Here is a 19,418-nt window from a genome sequence, read left to right as displayed (position 1 = left end):
GCAGTATCCTATCTAATAATAGAGTAATATGCAAATTAGCCATCACTCCGCGACAAAATGGCGGCCCCATACTCACAAGATGGTGGCACCCAGTCCCCTCAGCCCCACTGCTGGAGTGTCTGGCCTGTCCCACCAGCAAACAGAGCACTGAAAGCAGGGTATGGTTGCTTCCTTAGTGCTGCAGCAGTGGGAAGCCGCCAGGCCCTGTGCACATGGAGCCAGCAGAGGAGCAGAACATGGAGTCTTCCTGATGGTCGCTGAGGCGATCGGGAAGACTCCAGTGCCAGCAGAGCAGGGCATGGCGGCTTCCTTAGTGGGGCAGTGACAAGAAAGTACCCAGACATGGCAGACAGAGCCCAGACAGCAGGGCTTGGGGGCTTCCTTAGTGGGCAGTGGCGGTGGGAACACCCCAGGCCCTGCAGACAGAGCCTGGACAACAGGGCATGGGGGCTTCCTTAGTGTGTCCCTGTCTGGGAAGCCCCCAGACCCGGCAGACAGAGCACACTGCAGGGCATTGGGGCTTCCTTCACGTGGCACATGGCGGCAGCAGGCAGAGAGCGACAGCAGGGCATGGGGGCTTCATCTCCATGGCTGCAGGGAAACCTCCAGGCCCCGCAGAGAGCAGAGAACCATGGGGAGTGGGCCTAAGCCATCAGTAGGATATCCTCTGAGAGCTCCTGGATTGTAGAGGGTGCAGGTTGGGCTGAGGGACCCCTGTGCACAAATTTTGTGCACCGGGCCTCTAGTTATATAACAAGATGCCAGTTACACACACATACAAAAAGATGTTTGCCATACAAAGGGAGCATAGCCAATGGTTATACTACCCAGTCTGGCAGAGGGAAGACAAACACTTAGGAAAGCCTCCTTTCATGAAGTAATGCTAGAACAACAAGTTGCTAAGCAAAATGTTGGAGGGTGAGAGAAGAGTAGGCATTCCTAGTACCTCATCTTGTACTCGACACATATAAGGTCTTCAATGTATGTTTTTCAATGAATGCATCAGTAAGTTTAGATAATCTGTATGGTTTGAGAAGGATAGCTTTTAGTTCTTCTTTGAATGTTTGGTAAAATTCACCATCGAGGCCCTCCAGTTCAGGACTTTTGTTTATAGGGAGTATTTTGATTACTACTTCAATGTCACTAGTTGTAATATGTCTCTGCATAGTATCTGATTCTTCCTGATTCAGTTTTGGAAGATTGCATGCTTGTGGGAATTTATCCATTTCATCCAGATTGTCCAATTTATTGACATATAGTTCATATTTTCTTATAATCCTTTGTTTTTCTATGGAGTCAGTTGTTATTCTCTTTCATTTCTGATTTTATTTGTTTTGGAACTCTCTCTTCTTTTTTTCGTGATGAGTCTGGTTAGTGGCTATCAATCTTGTTTATCCTTTCAAAGAAAAAACTCTTGGTTTTGTTGATCTTTTGTATTTTTTTTACTTATTGATTAAGGTATTACATATGTGTCCTTATCCCCACATTGTCCCCCCCCACCCCATTCTGTATTGTTTTTTAAGACTATTTTGTTTATTTCTGTTCCAATCTTTATTGTTTTCTTCCTTCTACTTACTTTAGGCTTTGCTTATTTTTTATTTGTTTCTTTGTTTGTTTTGTTCTTTAAGTCCAGTTTCTTTTTTTAAATAGATTTTTATTTATTTCAGAGAGGAAGGGAGAGGGAGAGAGAAATAGAAACATCAATCAGCTGCCTCCTGCACATCCCCCACCAGAGATGGAGCCTCTGGAACCCAGGCATGTGCCCTGATGGGTAATCAAACCATGACTTCCTGGTTCACAGGTCTACACTCAACCACTGATCCATGCCAGATAGTCTAAGTCCAGTATCTTTAAGTGTGAAGTTAGATTGTTTATTTGAGATTTTTCTTGTTTCTTGAGATAGGCCTATAAAACTGAATTTCCCTCTTTGGATCACTTTCACTGTGTCCCACAGATTTTGGGTTGTTGGGTTCTCATTTTCATTTGTTTCAAGGTATCTTTTAAGTTCTTCCTTGATCTCATTGTTAACCCATTCATTGTTTAGTAACATGTTGTTTAGGCTCCATATCTATGTGTTGTTGGTTTGGGGTATTTTTCGTGTGTGTTTGTTTTTTTCTCGTTGTTTTCTTGTGATTGATTTCTAGTTTCATAACATATCCCGGAAGATACTTGATATTATTTCAATCTTCTTAAATTTATTAAGACTTGTTTCATGTCCAAACATGTAGCCTTATGTAGAAATGTTCTAAGAGCACTTGTATTCTGCTGTTTTGGGATGGACTGCTCTGAAGGTATCAAATACATTTGTCTGATCTACTGTGTCATTTAATGCCACCATTTCCTTCTTGATTTTTGGTCTGGAAGATCTACCTATTTCCCTTTGCACTCGCTTGCTTTTTTCTCGATTCCTTTATTTTAATGCTAACCGTGTTGAGTCACACTCAATATCCGAGTGCAAAAGGTTAATACCAATGCAGAGTTAAAATCTCTTACTATGGCTGTATTACTGTCAATCTCTCCTTTTATGTTTATTAAGCTTTGTTTTACATATCTATGTGCTCCTATGTTGGTTGCATAAATGTTTACAAGGTTTATAATCTGTTGGATTGCTCCTTTTTTCAGTATGTAGTATCCTTCTTTGTCTCTTACTATAGTCTTTTTTTTAAGTCTACTTGGTCTGATATAAATATTGCTACCCCAGCTTTTTTTTTTCTATTTGCATGAAATATCTTTTTCCCTCCATTTACTTTAATCTGTGTGTATTGTTTGTTCTGAGGTGGATCTCTTTTAGACAGCATATATATGGGTCTTGTGCTCTTACCTATTCAGCTACCCTATATCTTTTGATTAGAGCATTTAAGCTACTTACATTTAAAGTGATTATTAATAAGTATGTATTTATTGGCTTTTTATTTTTTTAACCATGATCCTCTGTTTTTTTGTTGTTGTTTTTTTGTTGTTGTTTTATTTTATTTATTTTTCCCAAAGGCTTCTTAAAGCAGAGCCTTCAACTTTTCTTATAATACTGGTTCAGTAGCAACAAACCCCCTTAGATTTTTTTGTCTGGGAAACTCTTTATTTCTCCTTCAATTTTAAATGATAGCCTTGCTGGGTAAAGTACTCTTAGTTGTAAGTTCTTGTTTTCCATCACTTTGACTATTTCATGCCAATTCCTTCCTATGGCCTGAAATGTTTCTGTTGTGAAATCAGATGACAGTCTTAAGGATGCTCCCTTGTAGGTAACTATCTTTCTCTTGTGACTTTTAAGATTCTCTCTTTGTCTTTAAACTTTGTCATTTTAACTATGATGTGCCTTGTTGTTGGCCTGTTTAGGTTCATCTTGTTTGGGGACTCTCTGTGTTTCTTGTGTGTCCTTTTCCTTCATCAGGTATAGGAAGTTTTCAGTTTACTATTTCTTCAAAAAGGTTCTCAATACCTTGCTCTCAGTCTTCTCCTTCTAAATCCCTATGATGTTACATTTCATGTAGTCCCAAAGTTCCCATGAACTATCCTCTTTCTTTAAATGACTTTTTTTTTTTTGCTGCTCTGATTGGGTGTTTGTTTTTCTACCTTGTCTTTCAAATCTCTGATTCAATCTTCTGCTTAATCCAACCTGTTTATTCCTTCATGTCAGATATTGTATTTTTCATTTCTGACTGATCCTTTTTAATGGTTTCTAAGACCCTTCTCATGATGTTGACCATCCTTATAACCGTTACTTTGTACTCTATAATCTGATAAATCGCTTGCCTCCATTTCATTTAACTCTTCTTCTAGAGGTTTCTCCTATTCTTTCATTTTGAGCCTCTTTCTTCATCTCCCCATTTTTGGCTGTCTCTTTGTGTTTGTTTATATCTATGTATTAGTAGATTTTCTGTGAACCCCAGTCTTTATTAGGTGGCCTTATATAGTAGGTCTCCTGTGAGGTCCAGTGGTGTAGTCTACTTGTTCCTCTGCGCTGGATGTTTTGGGAATGTCCTTTGTGTAGTTTATGTGAGCCCTCAGTTATAATTGAGTCTTGATTGCTATTGGCCTATTTGTGCATGGAATCAACCCTCAGTCTGTCTAACTGTGAAGTTCAATCCCGGCCACAATGTACATGCTGCTATGCATGTACTGACTACACAAAGCAGAATTTGCCTCAGCAGTGTTTGGTGTCTGCTGAGATTTTCCTTTGGATATGCTGCTTGCAAAACTTATTGGGACCTGTTCAGGTTTATGGACACAGACATAAAGCTGGCCACTGGGTGTGTTGGATCTGGGCCTCTTGTGAAGGACTTTGGTGAAAGCCATTGTAAGATGCTGCCTGTGACTGGCCCTTGGCAACCTGTTTGCAGCTACAAGTAATCCACAGTTTGCATCTGCCTATGCCGGGCCTGGATGTACCCTGGAAAGACCAAGCTGTGTACCAAGGCTGGCTTTTAATAGTTTCTGCCCCGGGGACAGGTCAGAAAAAGTCCTGAAGCACCCTAAGACCCGCCTCTACCTGCCTCCACCTGCTGGCTACCTGTTAGGCTCAGTCACTGAAAAAGCCTATGGCTGTACTCTCAGCAGGGCATAAGCTCCTCAAGGAGGGGTGAGGGGTAGTCCAAAGGGTGGGCTATTGCTTTTCCCCAAGCTGATGCCACACAGAAGGGAGTACTCCACCCAAGAAAGATGGTTTCTGGAGCATTGGAGAATAACTCAGCACAGGGATCCTGGCACCTGTCCCTCACTCCCTCTCCAGAGCCACAAACTCCTGTCTATCTTCAAGTACCTCTAGTCCAGTGGTCGGCAAACTCATTGGTCAACAGAGCCAAATATCAACAGTACAAGGATTGAAATTTATTTTGAGAGCCAAATTTTTTAAACTTAAACTTCTTCTAACGCCACTTCTTCAAAATAGACTCGCCCAGGCCGAAAACCGACTTCTGCGCATGGGCCAGGAAGTTTCAATCGCACTGTTCGTGTATGCCCGCATGTGGTATTTTGTGGAAGAGCCACACTCAAGGGGTCAAAGAGCCACATGTGGCTCGCGAGCCGCAGTTTGCCGACCACTGCTCTAGTCTATTCCATCCTCCTTCTGCCCAAGGTTAGCATGAGTGGCTAAAAATGAAATTATTTTCCTTGGCCCTTTAAGAGGGTGCCTGTGTCTTTAGTAGATGCTCATCTCTTTCTGGGGTACATAACCCCTGCTGATTTTCACAGCCAGATGTTATGTGGGCACCTCTCCCCAGCTCTGGTGGTCTTGGCTTGGGAGCCCAAATTAGCATATAGACCCTGTGTTTCCTCTGGAATTTCAGCCATTGCCCATGGGTGAGAGGCCAGCCCTTTGTGTGCTTTTGCACTTCCCACCAGTCTCTATATGACTTCTTCAGTAAGCCCCTGTTTGTCAGACTTCTCTTCAGCCATTCATTAGTTGGTTATTCAGGATAATTCTTCTATAACTTAGTTGTTATTCCAGTTTGGTCCTGGGAAGAGCTAAGTGTTGCTTCCAGTTACATCATCACCATCCTGGCTGATATAAATGACAAATTTCAATTTAAATGCAAACCATCATTGACAGGACCACAATGTTGATTGATTAGTAACCCAAGTCTTCGGCAACATGGCATCTATACATCTGTGGATCTTGATGTAGAGCTTATATCAATGTGCTCAGCAGTTAATATGATGGGAGAATCACAGAACTGATGGAGTCAAGAATGATGACCTAGGTTTATGAGTTGCATACCGAGATGCATAGCGGTCTACCATTTTAATGAAAAACATATATAACTAAAAGATAAAAGGATGATTCTAGATTTGAAAGTCATAGACATTAAATGCCTCTGGAAACACTTATGAAATCATAAATATTCTGGAAAGAATTGAATATACATGTGAACTTAGACTAAGTGCTGAGTAAAATTAAAATAATTTTAAAAGTATGAAGAAATGAACAATTTGTAATTCCTGTTTCTCTAGACAGGATAGAAAGCATTTAGCCTAATGCTATGCATCTCTCAGCATTAATCATGTCCCACTTTACTCAGATGAAGCCTCACAATCTCTCAATTCAAGGTTTTAGAAAACGACTAACAATGGAAACATGATTTGAAACTGGTCTTCACTACATCAATTTATATAACAACTTAGAAAAACAATCATTTAATACTATATTTTGAACAAATATAATAATGCATACAGTTTTTATTACCATAGGTAGGGATGTATTTATGTGTATATACACACTATCCATACTCACACAAACATTTTTCTGTTTCTCAGTGTTTGTCCATATACACACACACACACACACACACACACACACACATAAATAAATAAATACGTATACATACATATGTTTGTATGTACACATACATAAAAAATAGAAAATTTCTATTGTGTGTATATAATGCATATGCACAATAACATTCTTTAAAAATAAATAATATTTATGCTTTGAATATCCCAGTGCAAAATCACTTCATTATGAAAGTATAGACTTTGTACAACAAGTAAGAATGACAGAAATTAGTTTGGCAATAACCTAGGAATAATAATTCCATGGGGATTATGTATTTCTTCAGTAAATTTCTCTTTCTCTTCTATTTCTCCTGCTGTTTTCCCTGAACCCAACCATTTTAAACATACAGAAAAAATAAAGCCTCTCATATGGGAGAAATTCTACAAAATCATGCAAGCATACAAAATAGATAGCAGGGCCACAGGCCCCATCAATTATGTTCTTTCTGTCTCTTAAATAAATCGACCACACTTTCAGGTGAACTGACTTTTGTGAAAAAAGTTCCTTGAACTCAGTCTATTCTTGACAAGTAGAGCAAATAAAATTTAAAATATTACTAAGATAACAAAAGCTAACACTGCTTTCTGTAATCTCAATTTTCTACTTTCATGTAAATGTGCTTTTCATCTTAATTGTCTGGATTGACACAGCCAAAGACAAAGAACCAACCTCACAGGCCAGGCTCCTATCAGCTTTATTAGAAAATAGACTTTATTGTCCAGCACAAAAATGATTTGTTGAAGGGAAAGGGTGAAACAAAAGTACCCCACACAGTCAGATAAAGTCACATCCCTAAGAGAGTTACACAGCCTTATCATCCCCAGAAAGAGCCACCTCAGAAATAGAAATACAGAAACACATTATTTAGAAATCCTGATCATCACAGACTAAACACATGCCCTTTCCATATGATACCTCCTTCCTTATCTTACACGGTAAATTTCATTGTTATCCTGGTTATTTCTATAACCCTTATAGAAATAACCAGGCTAATAATTAAATTTACTGTAAACAAAAGAAGTAACCTGTGATAAGTTTATTTTTATTTTAAAATATATTTTATTGATTTTTTACAGAGAGGAAGGGAGAGGGAGAGAGAGTTAGAAACATCGATGAGAGAGAAACATCGATCAGCTGCCTTCTGCACACTCCCTACTGGGTATGTGCCCGCAACCAAGGTACATGCCCTTGACCAGAATCGGACCTGGGACCCTTGAGTCCGCAGGCTGATGCTCTATCCACTGAGCCAAACTGGTTAGAGCATAACCTGTGCTAAGTTTAATTAACTAAATCCTCAGATAAATTAAAGTCACATAAATTATCATACTTAAGAAAACACTTTCCATTGATAATAAAAAATTCAATAGTATAGAATAAAATAAGAAATTGTAGTTGTATTCATTTTATACAAATAATTATATATGGTATGAGGAAGAAACAAATAATACTTAAATTTATGCTTTAATATGAATTTTAACCTTTTAATAATTATTTCAATTCAAAAATTGATAGCTACTAAACTGGTTATTATATATTTTAATTTTAATTATGTGGATCTTTAATGATAGGATTTCTCTTTTTATTTTATTTTTGTTTACAGTTTAACAAATTTCAACCAACTCATCATCTCAAGTAAATAGAAGTATTTATTTACTTTAATAAATGGAGATCTATGGATTTGGAGACTTAACTGATGAGATATTCCTTCCTCTTCCTCTCCTCTTCTCCTCCTTTCTTCCCTTCCACAACTTTTCCTCACTCTCCATAGGTTGTTTCTCCTTTCTCCATGCTGACTTAACTCTGAAAGAGGCTTATCTATGTGTTGATCAACAGAAGATATACCAGAAAATTAAGAACTCTCTTTCCTTCAGAAAATATACATGTTTAGCTGTGATTGAGACATGTATCCATACATGAATCAATCACATTAGCAAAAAGAATGTGATTGATTAATTAACCAGGCCTAGAGTTTGTGCCAGCTCCTCTAACCAAGCACAGAATTAGCTCCATTCAACTTTCATGGCCAGAAACTGGGGAATTAGAAATTTCCCACAGAACATCTAAGTGCTATGATGAAATCTGAATACTGGACAGGCAAATACCATGTCTCCCACGAAGGTCAAAAAAGTTGAAATGCTGTGGAAAGTTATTTTACACACCATACAAAAGCATCTGCAAAGGCACGATAATAAGAAATTGTGCAATATTTAGAAAAATAAATTGTAAGTCAACCATGATGGAGAAATAATTGACTATGATCCACAGACATCTTGGGAAAGTGATTTAACTACACAGACAGGCAATAAAAAAAGTAGATTAGGATAAGACATAGAGGGCCAAGAATGTCAGGCTAAAAATTTGGGAGAGTATGAAGCAATTCGAGTTTTGTAAGAAGGAAGTCTTGATCCAAACTTTCCTTTAGGGTAGTTAATTTTAGTAGTAGCCCAAATTGATTGTACTTGGAATTACCAGAAACAAGAATAACAGTGAAATTGTTTTAGATAAAGTAATTGAAGATCTAGGTAGGTGACTGTAATGGATCATGTGAAATTCAGTAAATGTAAATATTTCTAGTAACAGAATAATTATGGAGATAGGGAAACAATAGAAATGGGGGACACAAATGTGATCAAAGACTTAAAACCCGGTAACTGGGAAAACAGTGAAAACATTAAAATATATAAATGAAAATAACTGATTTGAGGATGTAAAATAATGATATTGAATTCTTATGCCAAATGGAAATTCCTAGCAGGTAAAATGTCCAGGACCAGATTGGGCATCTGATTCACAACTGGACTTTTAATGTCACAAAATCATTAAAACTTAAGTTTATAAATCTATAAAATTATCTTCTCATTTAATTAAGTTATCTGTAATAATAAACATTGATTCATGCACAGCCAGTGTGGTTCAGTGGTTGAGCATCATGTATGAATCATGAGGTCATAGTTCAATTCTTGGTCAGGGAACATGCCCAGGGTTGTGGACTCGGTCCCCAGTGTCGGGTGTGTGGGATGCAGCTGATCAATGATTCTCTCTCATCATTGTTTCTCTCTCTTTTTCTCTCTCTCTCTCCCCCTTCCTCTCTGAAATTAGTAAAAATATATATATTTTTAAAAAGTTAAATCAATGTAGCAGGTGAGAGCCCTAAAGACAAGGGAATATATTCAGAAATAATAAAATTAATAGTAAGAAAAATAATTGACAAGAACACCAGACATTGTACCAGTCAATATATATGAAGTAAATATGTTTAACAATAGAAACATGGCAATGAAGTAATTACAATTTTATTGACATTTTAAATATTAAGAAATGGGCTAACCTTTAGGAAACAGAGTAGTCAACACAATTGCCCCAGGTTATTGTGATGAGAACTGTTGGTATCCAGACTAAAATGTAGAGTCTGGCTCAAGAGCTTAAAGTCAAAACTGTATTGAGAAATGATTATATTTATGAGCTGGAACCTCAAGACAGTCTTAACAGGAAAGAGATATGAAGTGCTCAGAGAGAGTGAGAGAGACACAATAGTGCTCCTTCACACAAGTTAGGACTCCCTAGTTATTGTTGATCCCATAAAACAGAGAGGTGAACAATCATTCACTGAATCAATGATATCAATTAATACTCTATTATTATGTACGTGATAGCATGTAGATTACTTTTCTTTCAAAATTACTTCAAACAAACCAAAGAATTCAGAGTTAACCCTAACATAGAGCTATAACTGGTAACACCAGCTGTAGGAAAATATTGAGAGTACTAAGCCCATAAAGGTTATCTATGTTGAGTCATATGCATTGTTACTCTTTTCTAGAAATAAAAAAATAGTAATAATTCACCCCATGCTCACAATGTGTAAGTACATCCATATTTACTCATTCAAATAAAATTTTCATGTTTTAAAAATTCACATCTGTATTTTACATATCATCAATAATAATGAATTTAAATAGCAGAGAAAATAAAAATCTTATTTAAGATCAATAGAATAAGTAATGATGTCTATAAGAGAATATAGAGCATGTTGGCCATCAAAGCTATTTACAATGAACTTATTCTTCTCAGTAAATTCAGTAAAGCATCATAATGTAGACTTTGGTCATCCTAATGCTAACATTCCTACTACATGAATTTCATTCCATCAGGGCAGTCTTCTGAAGCAATAAGCCATTCAATTTTAGTCTCTGCAGTTTATTGGAGTAATATGAATTTTAAATTATACATATGTGCAATTATGTTGCTCAATTAAATTTTCATGTTTTAAAAATTCACATTTAAATGAAAAGGAAAGAATCAAATAGCAAAATAAAGACATTCTGCTTTCTTCTACTCCCTTGAAATCTACTAAAAGCAGCAAAGGGACCACATAACAAATAGGCAATTGTATAAACATATCCCATGCATGATATTAATAAGATCAATAAAGTAAGAAAAAACTAAGTAAGAAAGATCTAAGACTTCTATAGCAAAACTATCCAACTTTAATGACAGACAAGCAGAGAAGTTTAAACACATGGCAAAATAAGCCCTGACTATAAAAAAGAAACTTTAAAATTATATAACATAGGCATGCTTGACTAATTAATGTATTAATTCAGTGTTATTCCAGTCTAAATCTAGATTTTTTTTTACATATATAAATCAACAGCATGACTCTCAAGATTATATTTGAAAGTAAATTGGGGGAAAATTAAATAAAATAAAAAATTACCACATATTTCAAATGAATTTAACATATAGTGTATCTGAAATATCATAATTATATAAGAATAGACATTGATAAGATAAGGAACATTAGAATATAGACAGTGATGTATGGGAATTTGGTATAAGATAAGGTGTTATTTCAAACCAGATGTAAAAGACTACACAATTAATGAAATTAGATTGATTGGATATTTAAGAAAATGAATAATAATCTTAAACTTTATCTGAGATTTCTCTCAGTAATACATTCTAAATGTTTTAAAAACATAAGATTAAAAAAACAAAACTACAAATATTTTAGAAAATACAGAGGGGGGGTAAAATAAGGTTTATGGTTTTGCATGTGAAAAATAATCTATCCTATCTAATAAAAGAGTAATATGCAAATTGACCATACCTCTGATACACCCACAAGGCACGCCTACCAGCCAATCAAGAGTGAATATGCAAATTAACTGAACCAAGATGGCTGCAGCCACATTGCGAGCAGGAGGCTTGGGTTTCCCCAGCGATGGAGGAAGCCAAACTTTCTGGCCAGCCCTGGCCTCCGCTCAAGGCTACAAAGTTTCAATTATAGAAGATAAATAAATCCCAGATCCCAGGGCCTCCACTTGGGTCGCCAGGGGTTGTGGCCGGCCTGCAAACCACCACAGGCCCCTTGCCCAGGCCACCACACATCCCAAGGGAATCCCTACCCTGACCCAGGACACTCTTCAGGGAAAACCATCTGGCCCCCACCTGTGCACCAGGCCTCTATCCTATCTAATAAAAGAGTAATATGCAAATTTACCATCACTCCAACACACAAGATGGCTGCCGCCATGTGGTCAAAGATTCTGCCCCCATGTGGACACAAGATGGCTGCCACAAGATGGCCAGCAGGAGAGGGCAGTTGGGAGGGACTAGGCCTGCAGGGGAGGGCAGTTGGGGGTGATCAAGCATGCAAGGGAGGGCAGTTAGGGGTGACCAGCCAGCAGAGGAGGGAAGTTGGGGGCAACTGGGCCTGCAGGGAAGGGCAGTTAGGGGGGGACCCAGGCCTGCAGGGAAGAGCAGTTGGGGGGACCAGGCCTGCAGGGGAGGGCAGTTAGGGGTGACCAGGCCTGCAGGGGAGAGCAGTTGGGGGGTACCAGGCCTGCAGGGGAGGGAAGTTAGGGGTGACCAGGCCTGCAAGGGAGGGCAGTTAGGGGCAATCAGGCTGACAGGGGAGCATGTAGGCATCAATCAGGCTGGCAGGGGAGTGGTTAGGAGGTGATCAGGCTGGTAGGCAGAAGCAGTTAGGGCAGTGATGGGCAACCTTTTGAGCTTGGTGTGCCAAACTTCGCCAAAAAACTGAGCATAACTCGGATAGTGTGTCACTTTGAGGAAAAAACATTATTTCACAAATGTTTCATCCTCAGGAGCAGCAAATGTTTCATCCTCGGCATGCGGCCGCCTCAGCGGCCGTGTGTCATCAGAAATGGCTACGCGTGTCAGTGCTGACACATGTGTTATAGGTTCGCCATCACTGAGTTAGGGGCAATCAGGAAGGCAGGCAGGTGAGCAGTTGGGAGCTAGCAGTCCTGGATTGTGAGAGGGATGTCCAGCTTCCCATTTAGGCCCAATGCTACCAGGATCGGGCCTAAAAGGGCTGTCAGACATCCCTTGAGGGATCCCAGATTGGAGAGGGTGCAGGTTGGGCTGAGGGACACACCCCCCCGTGCACAAATTTTGTGCACCAGGCCTCTAGTATATATATAAAAAGCCAGCAACCAGAAAGCCGGAATGATCAGAATGACTGGTCGCTATGATGCTCACTGCAGCCAGTGAACCGGCCCAATCATGGGGTGGAGCTAGCTGGCCAACTTCCTGTGGCCCTTCCCTCCAGACTGCCCCACCATTGACTGGCCTCTCCCAACCCAATTGAGGGCGGGGACCCCCGCAGCCCTTCCCTTCGGCCGGCCCTGCCCCCTATCACCCATCCCACCCCAAAAGGCCTGCAGCCCGTCCCCCCAGGAGGCCCCGCCCTTGATCGGGCCCCCAATCAGGGCGAGCCAGCCTGCCAACCTTCTGCTGTCTCCTCCTCCTGACAGGCCTGTCCCCGATCCACCCCAATTGGGGCCAGGCCGGCTGGACCCCACCTGTGCATGAATTTGTGCACTTGTCCTCTATTACAATAAATAAAAATAATAATAGAAGAATAAACTCTGTGTTTCATGTACTCACAACTGTAAACCTACTTTTGTCTCACCCTTTATAGAGTGAAATATATGCAAACCCTTAGGTTGGTTTAATTATTCTTTATCCTCCGACCAGTCAAAAAAGCAAAACACTAAAGAAAATACTGATGAATTTACGGACACCAGTAGAAACACTGATAAATAATAAATAAATAAATAAATGCCACTTAACCAATAGAAGGGGAAAAAGTAGGTGTAACATTTTATTTTTGGGCTTGTTGCTATTTCTCCCACTGAACGTGCTCTAGCCACAATTTCTGTACTTCTTGTATTCCCATTCTAGAACTTGGCTCTATTAAACTTTTGCTTAGCTACCTTTCTTATTTCAATCTTTTTAGTGTTCTAAGTTCACCTACACAGGAGAGTCTTCTCTGAACACCCTATCTAAAATATGCCTTTCTCTTTTCTTTAATCCCTCACCTAATTTTCTTTTTTAGAACTGAATTTTACTTGAATTATTACAATTATTTATTTCTTGATACCTTCCATCTCTCTCTCTCTCTCTCTCTCTCTCTCTCTCTCTCTCTCTCTCTCTCTCTCTCATATAGAAAAGGCTAAGCAAAAGTTATGACCGGACGACCGGCTGGTCGCTATGATGCACACTGACCACCAGGGGACAGACACTCAACACAGGAGCTGCCCCCTGATAGTCAGTGCCTCCCACAACCAACCTCGCACAGCTGGCCAACTTCCCATGGTCCCTCCCTCTCCCCCCATTGCCCACCAGGCGGCGGACCCCACCTGTACACCAATTCATGCACGGGCCTCTAGTTAGAATATAAGGTTAACTAAGGCATGACTATTATGTTGTTCTCCACTGTATCTTAAGATCCTAGAATTCCTGGCACATAGTAGGCATTTTGAATATTTGTTGAATTAATAAAAAAAGGAAATAATTTTCTTTATTATTAAATAATATTTTCTCTTTCATTTTCATTGTTTGCTCTTAAGAAAGTTTCAGTCTAGTAGGTGAATAAGACTAATACACAAGTAATCAAAAAGTACGTTCTTTCGCCCACTGGCTGCTCTGAAAAGCCACCTTGGCATTGTTCCTGTGGCTCCCTCTCCGCTCGCTGCAACCACCTCTGCCGCGTGCCTCCTCCACTGCCTCAGACTCGGCAGCTTCTTCGCCAGAGTCCTCCAACTCTGGCTTTAAAAAAAAAGCCTCTGCACAGGATCACCAGCGTGCCCCACCGGGTCAGACAGGGCCGTGGACACCAGCTCCGAGATCAGCACCAAGGACTTAAAGGAGAAAAAGGAAGTTGTGGCAGAGGCAGAGAATGGAAGCAATGCACCTGAGAATGGGAATGCTAGTGAGGAAAATGGGGAGCAGGAGGCTGACCATAAGGTAGAGGAAGAAGAGGAAGGAGGAGGGGAGGAAGAGGAAGAGGTAGGAGATAGTGAGGAAGAGGATGGAGATGAAGATGAGGAGGCTGAGGCAGCTACAGGCAAACGGGCAGCTGGAGATGATGAGGATGACTATGTTGACACGAAGAAGCAGAAGACAGATGAGGATGACTAGACAGCAAAAAAAGGAAAATTAAAAAAAAAAACTAAATAAATAAAAGACTTACTTTTGAGAGATAAAAAGAAAAGAAAAGTTAAAGGCCTCTGTGACCTATACACCTCCACTTCCCATCTCAGAATCTAGAGACCCCCGCCTGCCTGCCCATCCAAATACCTCAGGCAGCGCCACCTGCAGGTGACATGCCATGCCGTCACCACCATCCAACCAAAACCACAAAGTGAATTTGCAACAGGGGAGGAAAAAAGAACCCAAACTTCCAAGGCCCTGCTTTTTTTTCTTAAAAGTACTTTAAAAAGGAAAATTTGTTTGTATTTTTTATTTACATTTTATATTTTTGTACAAATTGTTAGGGATCAGCCATGTTTAATGACCTTGGGATGACCAAATGATCCTTTGGAGCGTTCTCCGTCCTGCTTCTGACTTTACTTGTGGTGTGACCATGTTCATGATAATCTCAAAGGAGGGAAAAAACCTTGCAAAGAAAGCAAAAACAACAACCAAAACAATCTTATTCCGAGCATTCCAGTAACTTTTTGTGTATGTACTTGGCTGTATTGTAAGTAGTTGGTTTGTATGAGATGGTTTAAAAGGCCAAAGATAAAAAGGTTTCTTTTTTTCCCTTTTTTTTTTTTGGTCCATGAAATTGCCGTTTATTATTTATTTATTTATTTGTTTGTTTGTTTATTTATTTATTTATTTTTGGCCTATTTGATGTATGTTTGAAACAATATTGTCCAACAATAAATAGGAATTTTATTTTGCTGAGTTGTTCTAAAAAAAAAAAGTATGTTCTTTCTTAATATCAAATTATATTTACCACATCTTTATGATTTTTATTTAACATTATATTGCAATAAGCAATATTATAAAGAGGGGCTCATGCACCTGCTTTGTATTTCTTGATCATAAGAAATAACATCAGTCTAATGAGATTAAAAGCCAGAAAAACTAAACTTTTTCTAACTTTGTAATTTACACAAGTCTTAACATATTTTGTGTGTTTTTGCTAACTTTGAGTTCACGATACATTTCAATGGAAGAAAATATGGAAAGCTTAGGGATGAGAAATAAACTCTATTCTCAAGTTCTATGTGTCATTAGCAGGTATCATACAATCACACATGTTCCAGAAAAGAAACTTAAAAGGAAAACTGTTCACAAATGAATATATCTTTCTTTTACTAATTAATAAACACCATGCTGTGAGTAACTGGTGATAATGTACTAATAAGAAAAAAATCAATAAATTTACACTGAGGGTCAAAGTAATTGGTGGTGTAGAATAGAAAATTATGTATTGTTCATTGATCCTTTAGCAATTTTCTAACTATAAAGAAGAGAAAGCTAATTACTTTAGCAGGTATTTGAAAATGATGATTAAAACAAGTTAATTGTATGTTCTTGAATAATGACTTACTTTGATGAAAGTAAGTTGAGGAAATTCATACTGTGATTCAGGCAAAGAAATATTAGATTTTACTAATCATGCTATAATCTTGATCCACTTAACTATCCCTAACCTACTTTTAAGAAGCTTTCATAGAAACAGCAAACATAATTAAACAGAAATATAAAGCACATTTCCCCATGCTACACAAGATAAACTGAAATCCAAAGATGTTTGTATATGTGAAACTGAAATTTCAAATTTACCAGGTAAAAAAAGGGAACAAAAAAAGTTTACTTTCTTTTTCTAATAAAACTAGTTTAAAAAATAAGTAGTTTTACAATATAAATATTTCCTTCAGACAATGTTAGAGAAATAAAACTGCACAAGTTGATAAAGTCTCAGTGATGCATTTATGTAAATACTGCTTCAGATTTAGTTTTACAGACATAACACATAATCAGAAAATATTTAGTTTTTCTCATAACACATTTAGTTTGTATTTTCTCTCATCAATATTTTGGAGTGAATACTAAAAGCCATATAGCTATAGAATTTGACCCAGGTTTGTTGGTTTCAAAGCTTTTGTTCTTTCCATCATTACTTGACTATTCTTGATTTTCTTCCATCAAAATTCAATACATAAATAGGTCAATTCAAGTCCATCTCTATTCCTCTGACTTATAACATTTAATAATAATAATAATGATAATAATAATAATAATAATCCTTATATTCTGGGTCATTAAGTGGATTAGAGGCAAAAGTATTACATCGGGCACACAGAAAATGCATATAAATTCTACTATTAGATGTGTAACTGGGTAGAATTATTAACTTTCAAAGTTACATACCTTCTCTGCTTGTTGAGAACAGTCAGTATCCTCTGAGGGGGAAGACTTCCTGCCTCATTCACCAAGGGTCTGACTTAAGCCTTTTCCTAGGCTCCCAAATTCTTTATAGCCGAGTAAATACCTGCACAGATCACAGGAACAGAGGATGGGCTGAGAACAACATACAAACCCTTTCCTCCTGTAATGTTGGATAGAAAATGCATTATCAAATCACATATAATGAAGGGGAAAAACATATAGAGTCCTTTCAGGAATTTCCACATCACAACAAAGGAATACTGCTGAAAAAAAATCAGACTAATTATATTCCTTGAAAAATTATTCACTTATCACAATAGAGTAGAACTCATAATATCCCTGAAGAAGGGTAAAATAATATGGAGGAAATAGTGAAAAGAAAACAAAAAACATGAAATCAAAGCAACAAACAAATCTAAAAAATAACAATAGCCTCAAAGGGTAATGACCAGTTCAGATAAAGAAATATTGAAGAAAAAAAGAGTAAAGTCCCGTATAAAGACACACATTTGCAAAATTGAAAGTGCAAACAACCATGAGTGCATAGCTTACCCTTGAGATATACTAATATAATTCAAATAACCCTTTATATTCATAGAAGACATGAATATAAAAATTATTTTTAAAAAATAGGTCTAGATAACAGAAAGTAAAGAGCCTAGGAGGTGAAATAATATTTCTGATGAAAAATAAGAATAAATTGAAGAAAAGAAATATCTATTACATAAACTATTCCTGAGCTGGAAAGAATCCCATGTATTCAGAAAAATGGGTCTCTATCAACTTTGTCAATCAAAGAAAGGAATTCATTTCTAGAAACTCCTAAGAAAATATGGTATTCTAAGAAGAGAGAAAAATAAAATTTACAAAGGATCAAATAAAAATATAACTAAAATGAAACAACTATAAGCCAACTTCATATTTCTATGAAAACCCAATTATACAAAAAACAAAAGACAAAAGTTTTATGATTTAAAATTTATACATCTAAATACCCTTGGAGAATCTGGGTTTGATGAATAAGGTGACATGAAACTTACTGCCACCTGAGTTATGTTTGTCTGCTCTCTTTGCAACCAACTTTACCAGCTTTAATTTTCCAGTAAATGTCTTATTTTTTACTAATGCATATGGCTTCATATTTAGATCTTTGGTATTTATTAGAAAACTTATGTAATCAAAATTAAATTTTCTTAGCCAAAGTAGATCATATTTATATAATGAATGTATTACTTATTCATCTAAGCTATGACATTTTTTAAAAGATTATGCAATGGTTCCATTTTGCAAAGGAGCAAGACAAGTTGATCTTTATATTTTCTGCAATACAACTTTTTAGGGGCACTATATAATCGAAGGTCCCATTATCTATTACACTAGAGTCCCAGTGAACGAAATTCATGCACTCGAGGGGGGAGAGTTCCTCAGCCCAGCCTGTGCCCTCTTGCAGTGCAGTCTGGGAGCCCTCGGGAAATGTCCAACTGATGGCTTAGGTCTGCTCCCACATCAGCAGTAGGACATCCTTAGCGCTGCTGTGGAAGCAGGAAAGGCTCCTGCCACTGCTGCTGCACTCTCCAGCTGTGACCCCAGCTTCTGGCACACTGACCACCCAGGGGGCAGCTCCTGTGTTGAGCATCTGCCCCCTGATGGTCAGTGCACATCATAGCAACCAGTCGTTACACTGTTCGGTCAATTTGTTGGCCTTTTATTATATAGGATGGTGTGAACTTAAGGGAAAGGTAATCTACATATCCTTACCAGGATAACCCACTAGGACAGTGATGGCGAACCTATGACATGCGTGTCAGTACTGACACGCATAGCCATTTTTGATGACACGTGGCCGCTGAGGCGGCCGCATGCGGAGGATGAAACATTTGCTGCTCCTGAGGATGAAACATTTGCGAAATAATGTTTTTTCCTCAAAGTGACACACTACCCAAGTTATGCTCAGTTTTTGGCGAAGTTTGACACACCAAGCTCAAAAGGTTGCCCATCACTGCACTAGGAGTTCAACTTGCATAAGGATATAATGAATCGCTTGGGGGGAAAAGAAGGAGTTTGTCACTAATAAGTGGAACCTGGGACACCAAAATTACTTCTCTCAAAGAGCGGTGAAATGCAGGTAGCCTCAGTTTTGTGTAGAGAATGAGCCTCTGTTCATGATATTCAACACACACTTATTCAGTACTCTGATATAGTGGAGACACCAACATAAGGAGCACATTTCTTGTTCTCTGGGAGTTCATACTCCAGGGTGATGACAGATATTGGAGAGAAAATTAAAATATTGGGTGGAGAGTGTGTCACAACAAAGTTATTCACAGATTATTATGGGAGCCAATAGGCATGGTATCCAACTTAATAAACAGAGTCCTTGAAGATGATAGATATTACACATGCTGCCTTGCCCATCCTCTGCCTTTGAACTCTA

At 38.3% G+C, this 19,418-nt stretch overlaps 1 protein-coding gene across 1 annotated transcript; it reads left to right on the top strand.

Annotated features, from left to right (window-relative positions):
* Positions 1 to 8,878: 8,878 nt before the first annotated feature.
* On the top strand, positions 8,879 to 14,736 carry LOC307104040 (prothymosin alpha-like; the record flags this gene model as incomplete). Its single annotated transcript, XM_079778712.1, has 2 exons — positions 8,879 to 8,915; positions 14,373 to 14,736. The coding sequence occupies 2 exons, from the start codon at positions 8,879 to 8,881 to the stop codon at positions 14,717 to 14,719; spliced, it is 384 nt and encodes a 127-aa protein (XP_079634838.1). The 3' UTR covers positions 14,720 to 14,736.
* Between the last annotated feature and the right edge of the window lie 4,682 nt (positions 14,737 to 19,418).

This window comes from Cnephaeus nilssonii, assembly GCF_951640355.1.
Source record: "Cnephaeus nilssonii genome assembly, chromosome: 8".
Classification (NCBI taxonomy): Eukaryota; Metazoa; Chordata; class Mammalia; order Chiroptera; family Vespertilionidae; genus Cnephaeus; species Cnephaeus nilssonii.
The sequence above is the reverse complement of the archived record's forward strand: the minus strand, read 5'-3'. Positions and strand labels throughout refer to the sequence as shown.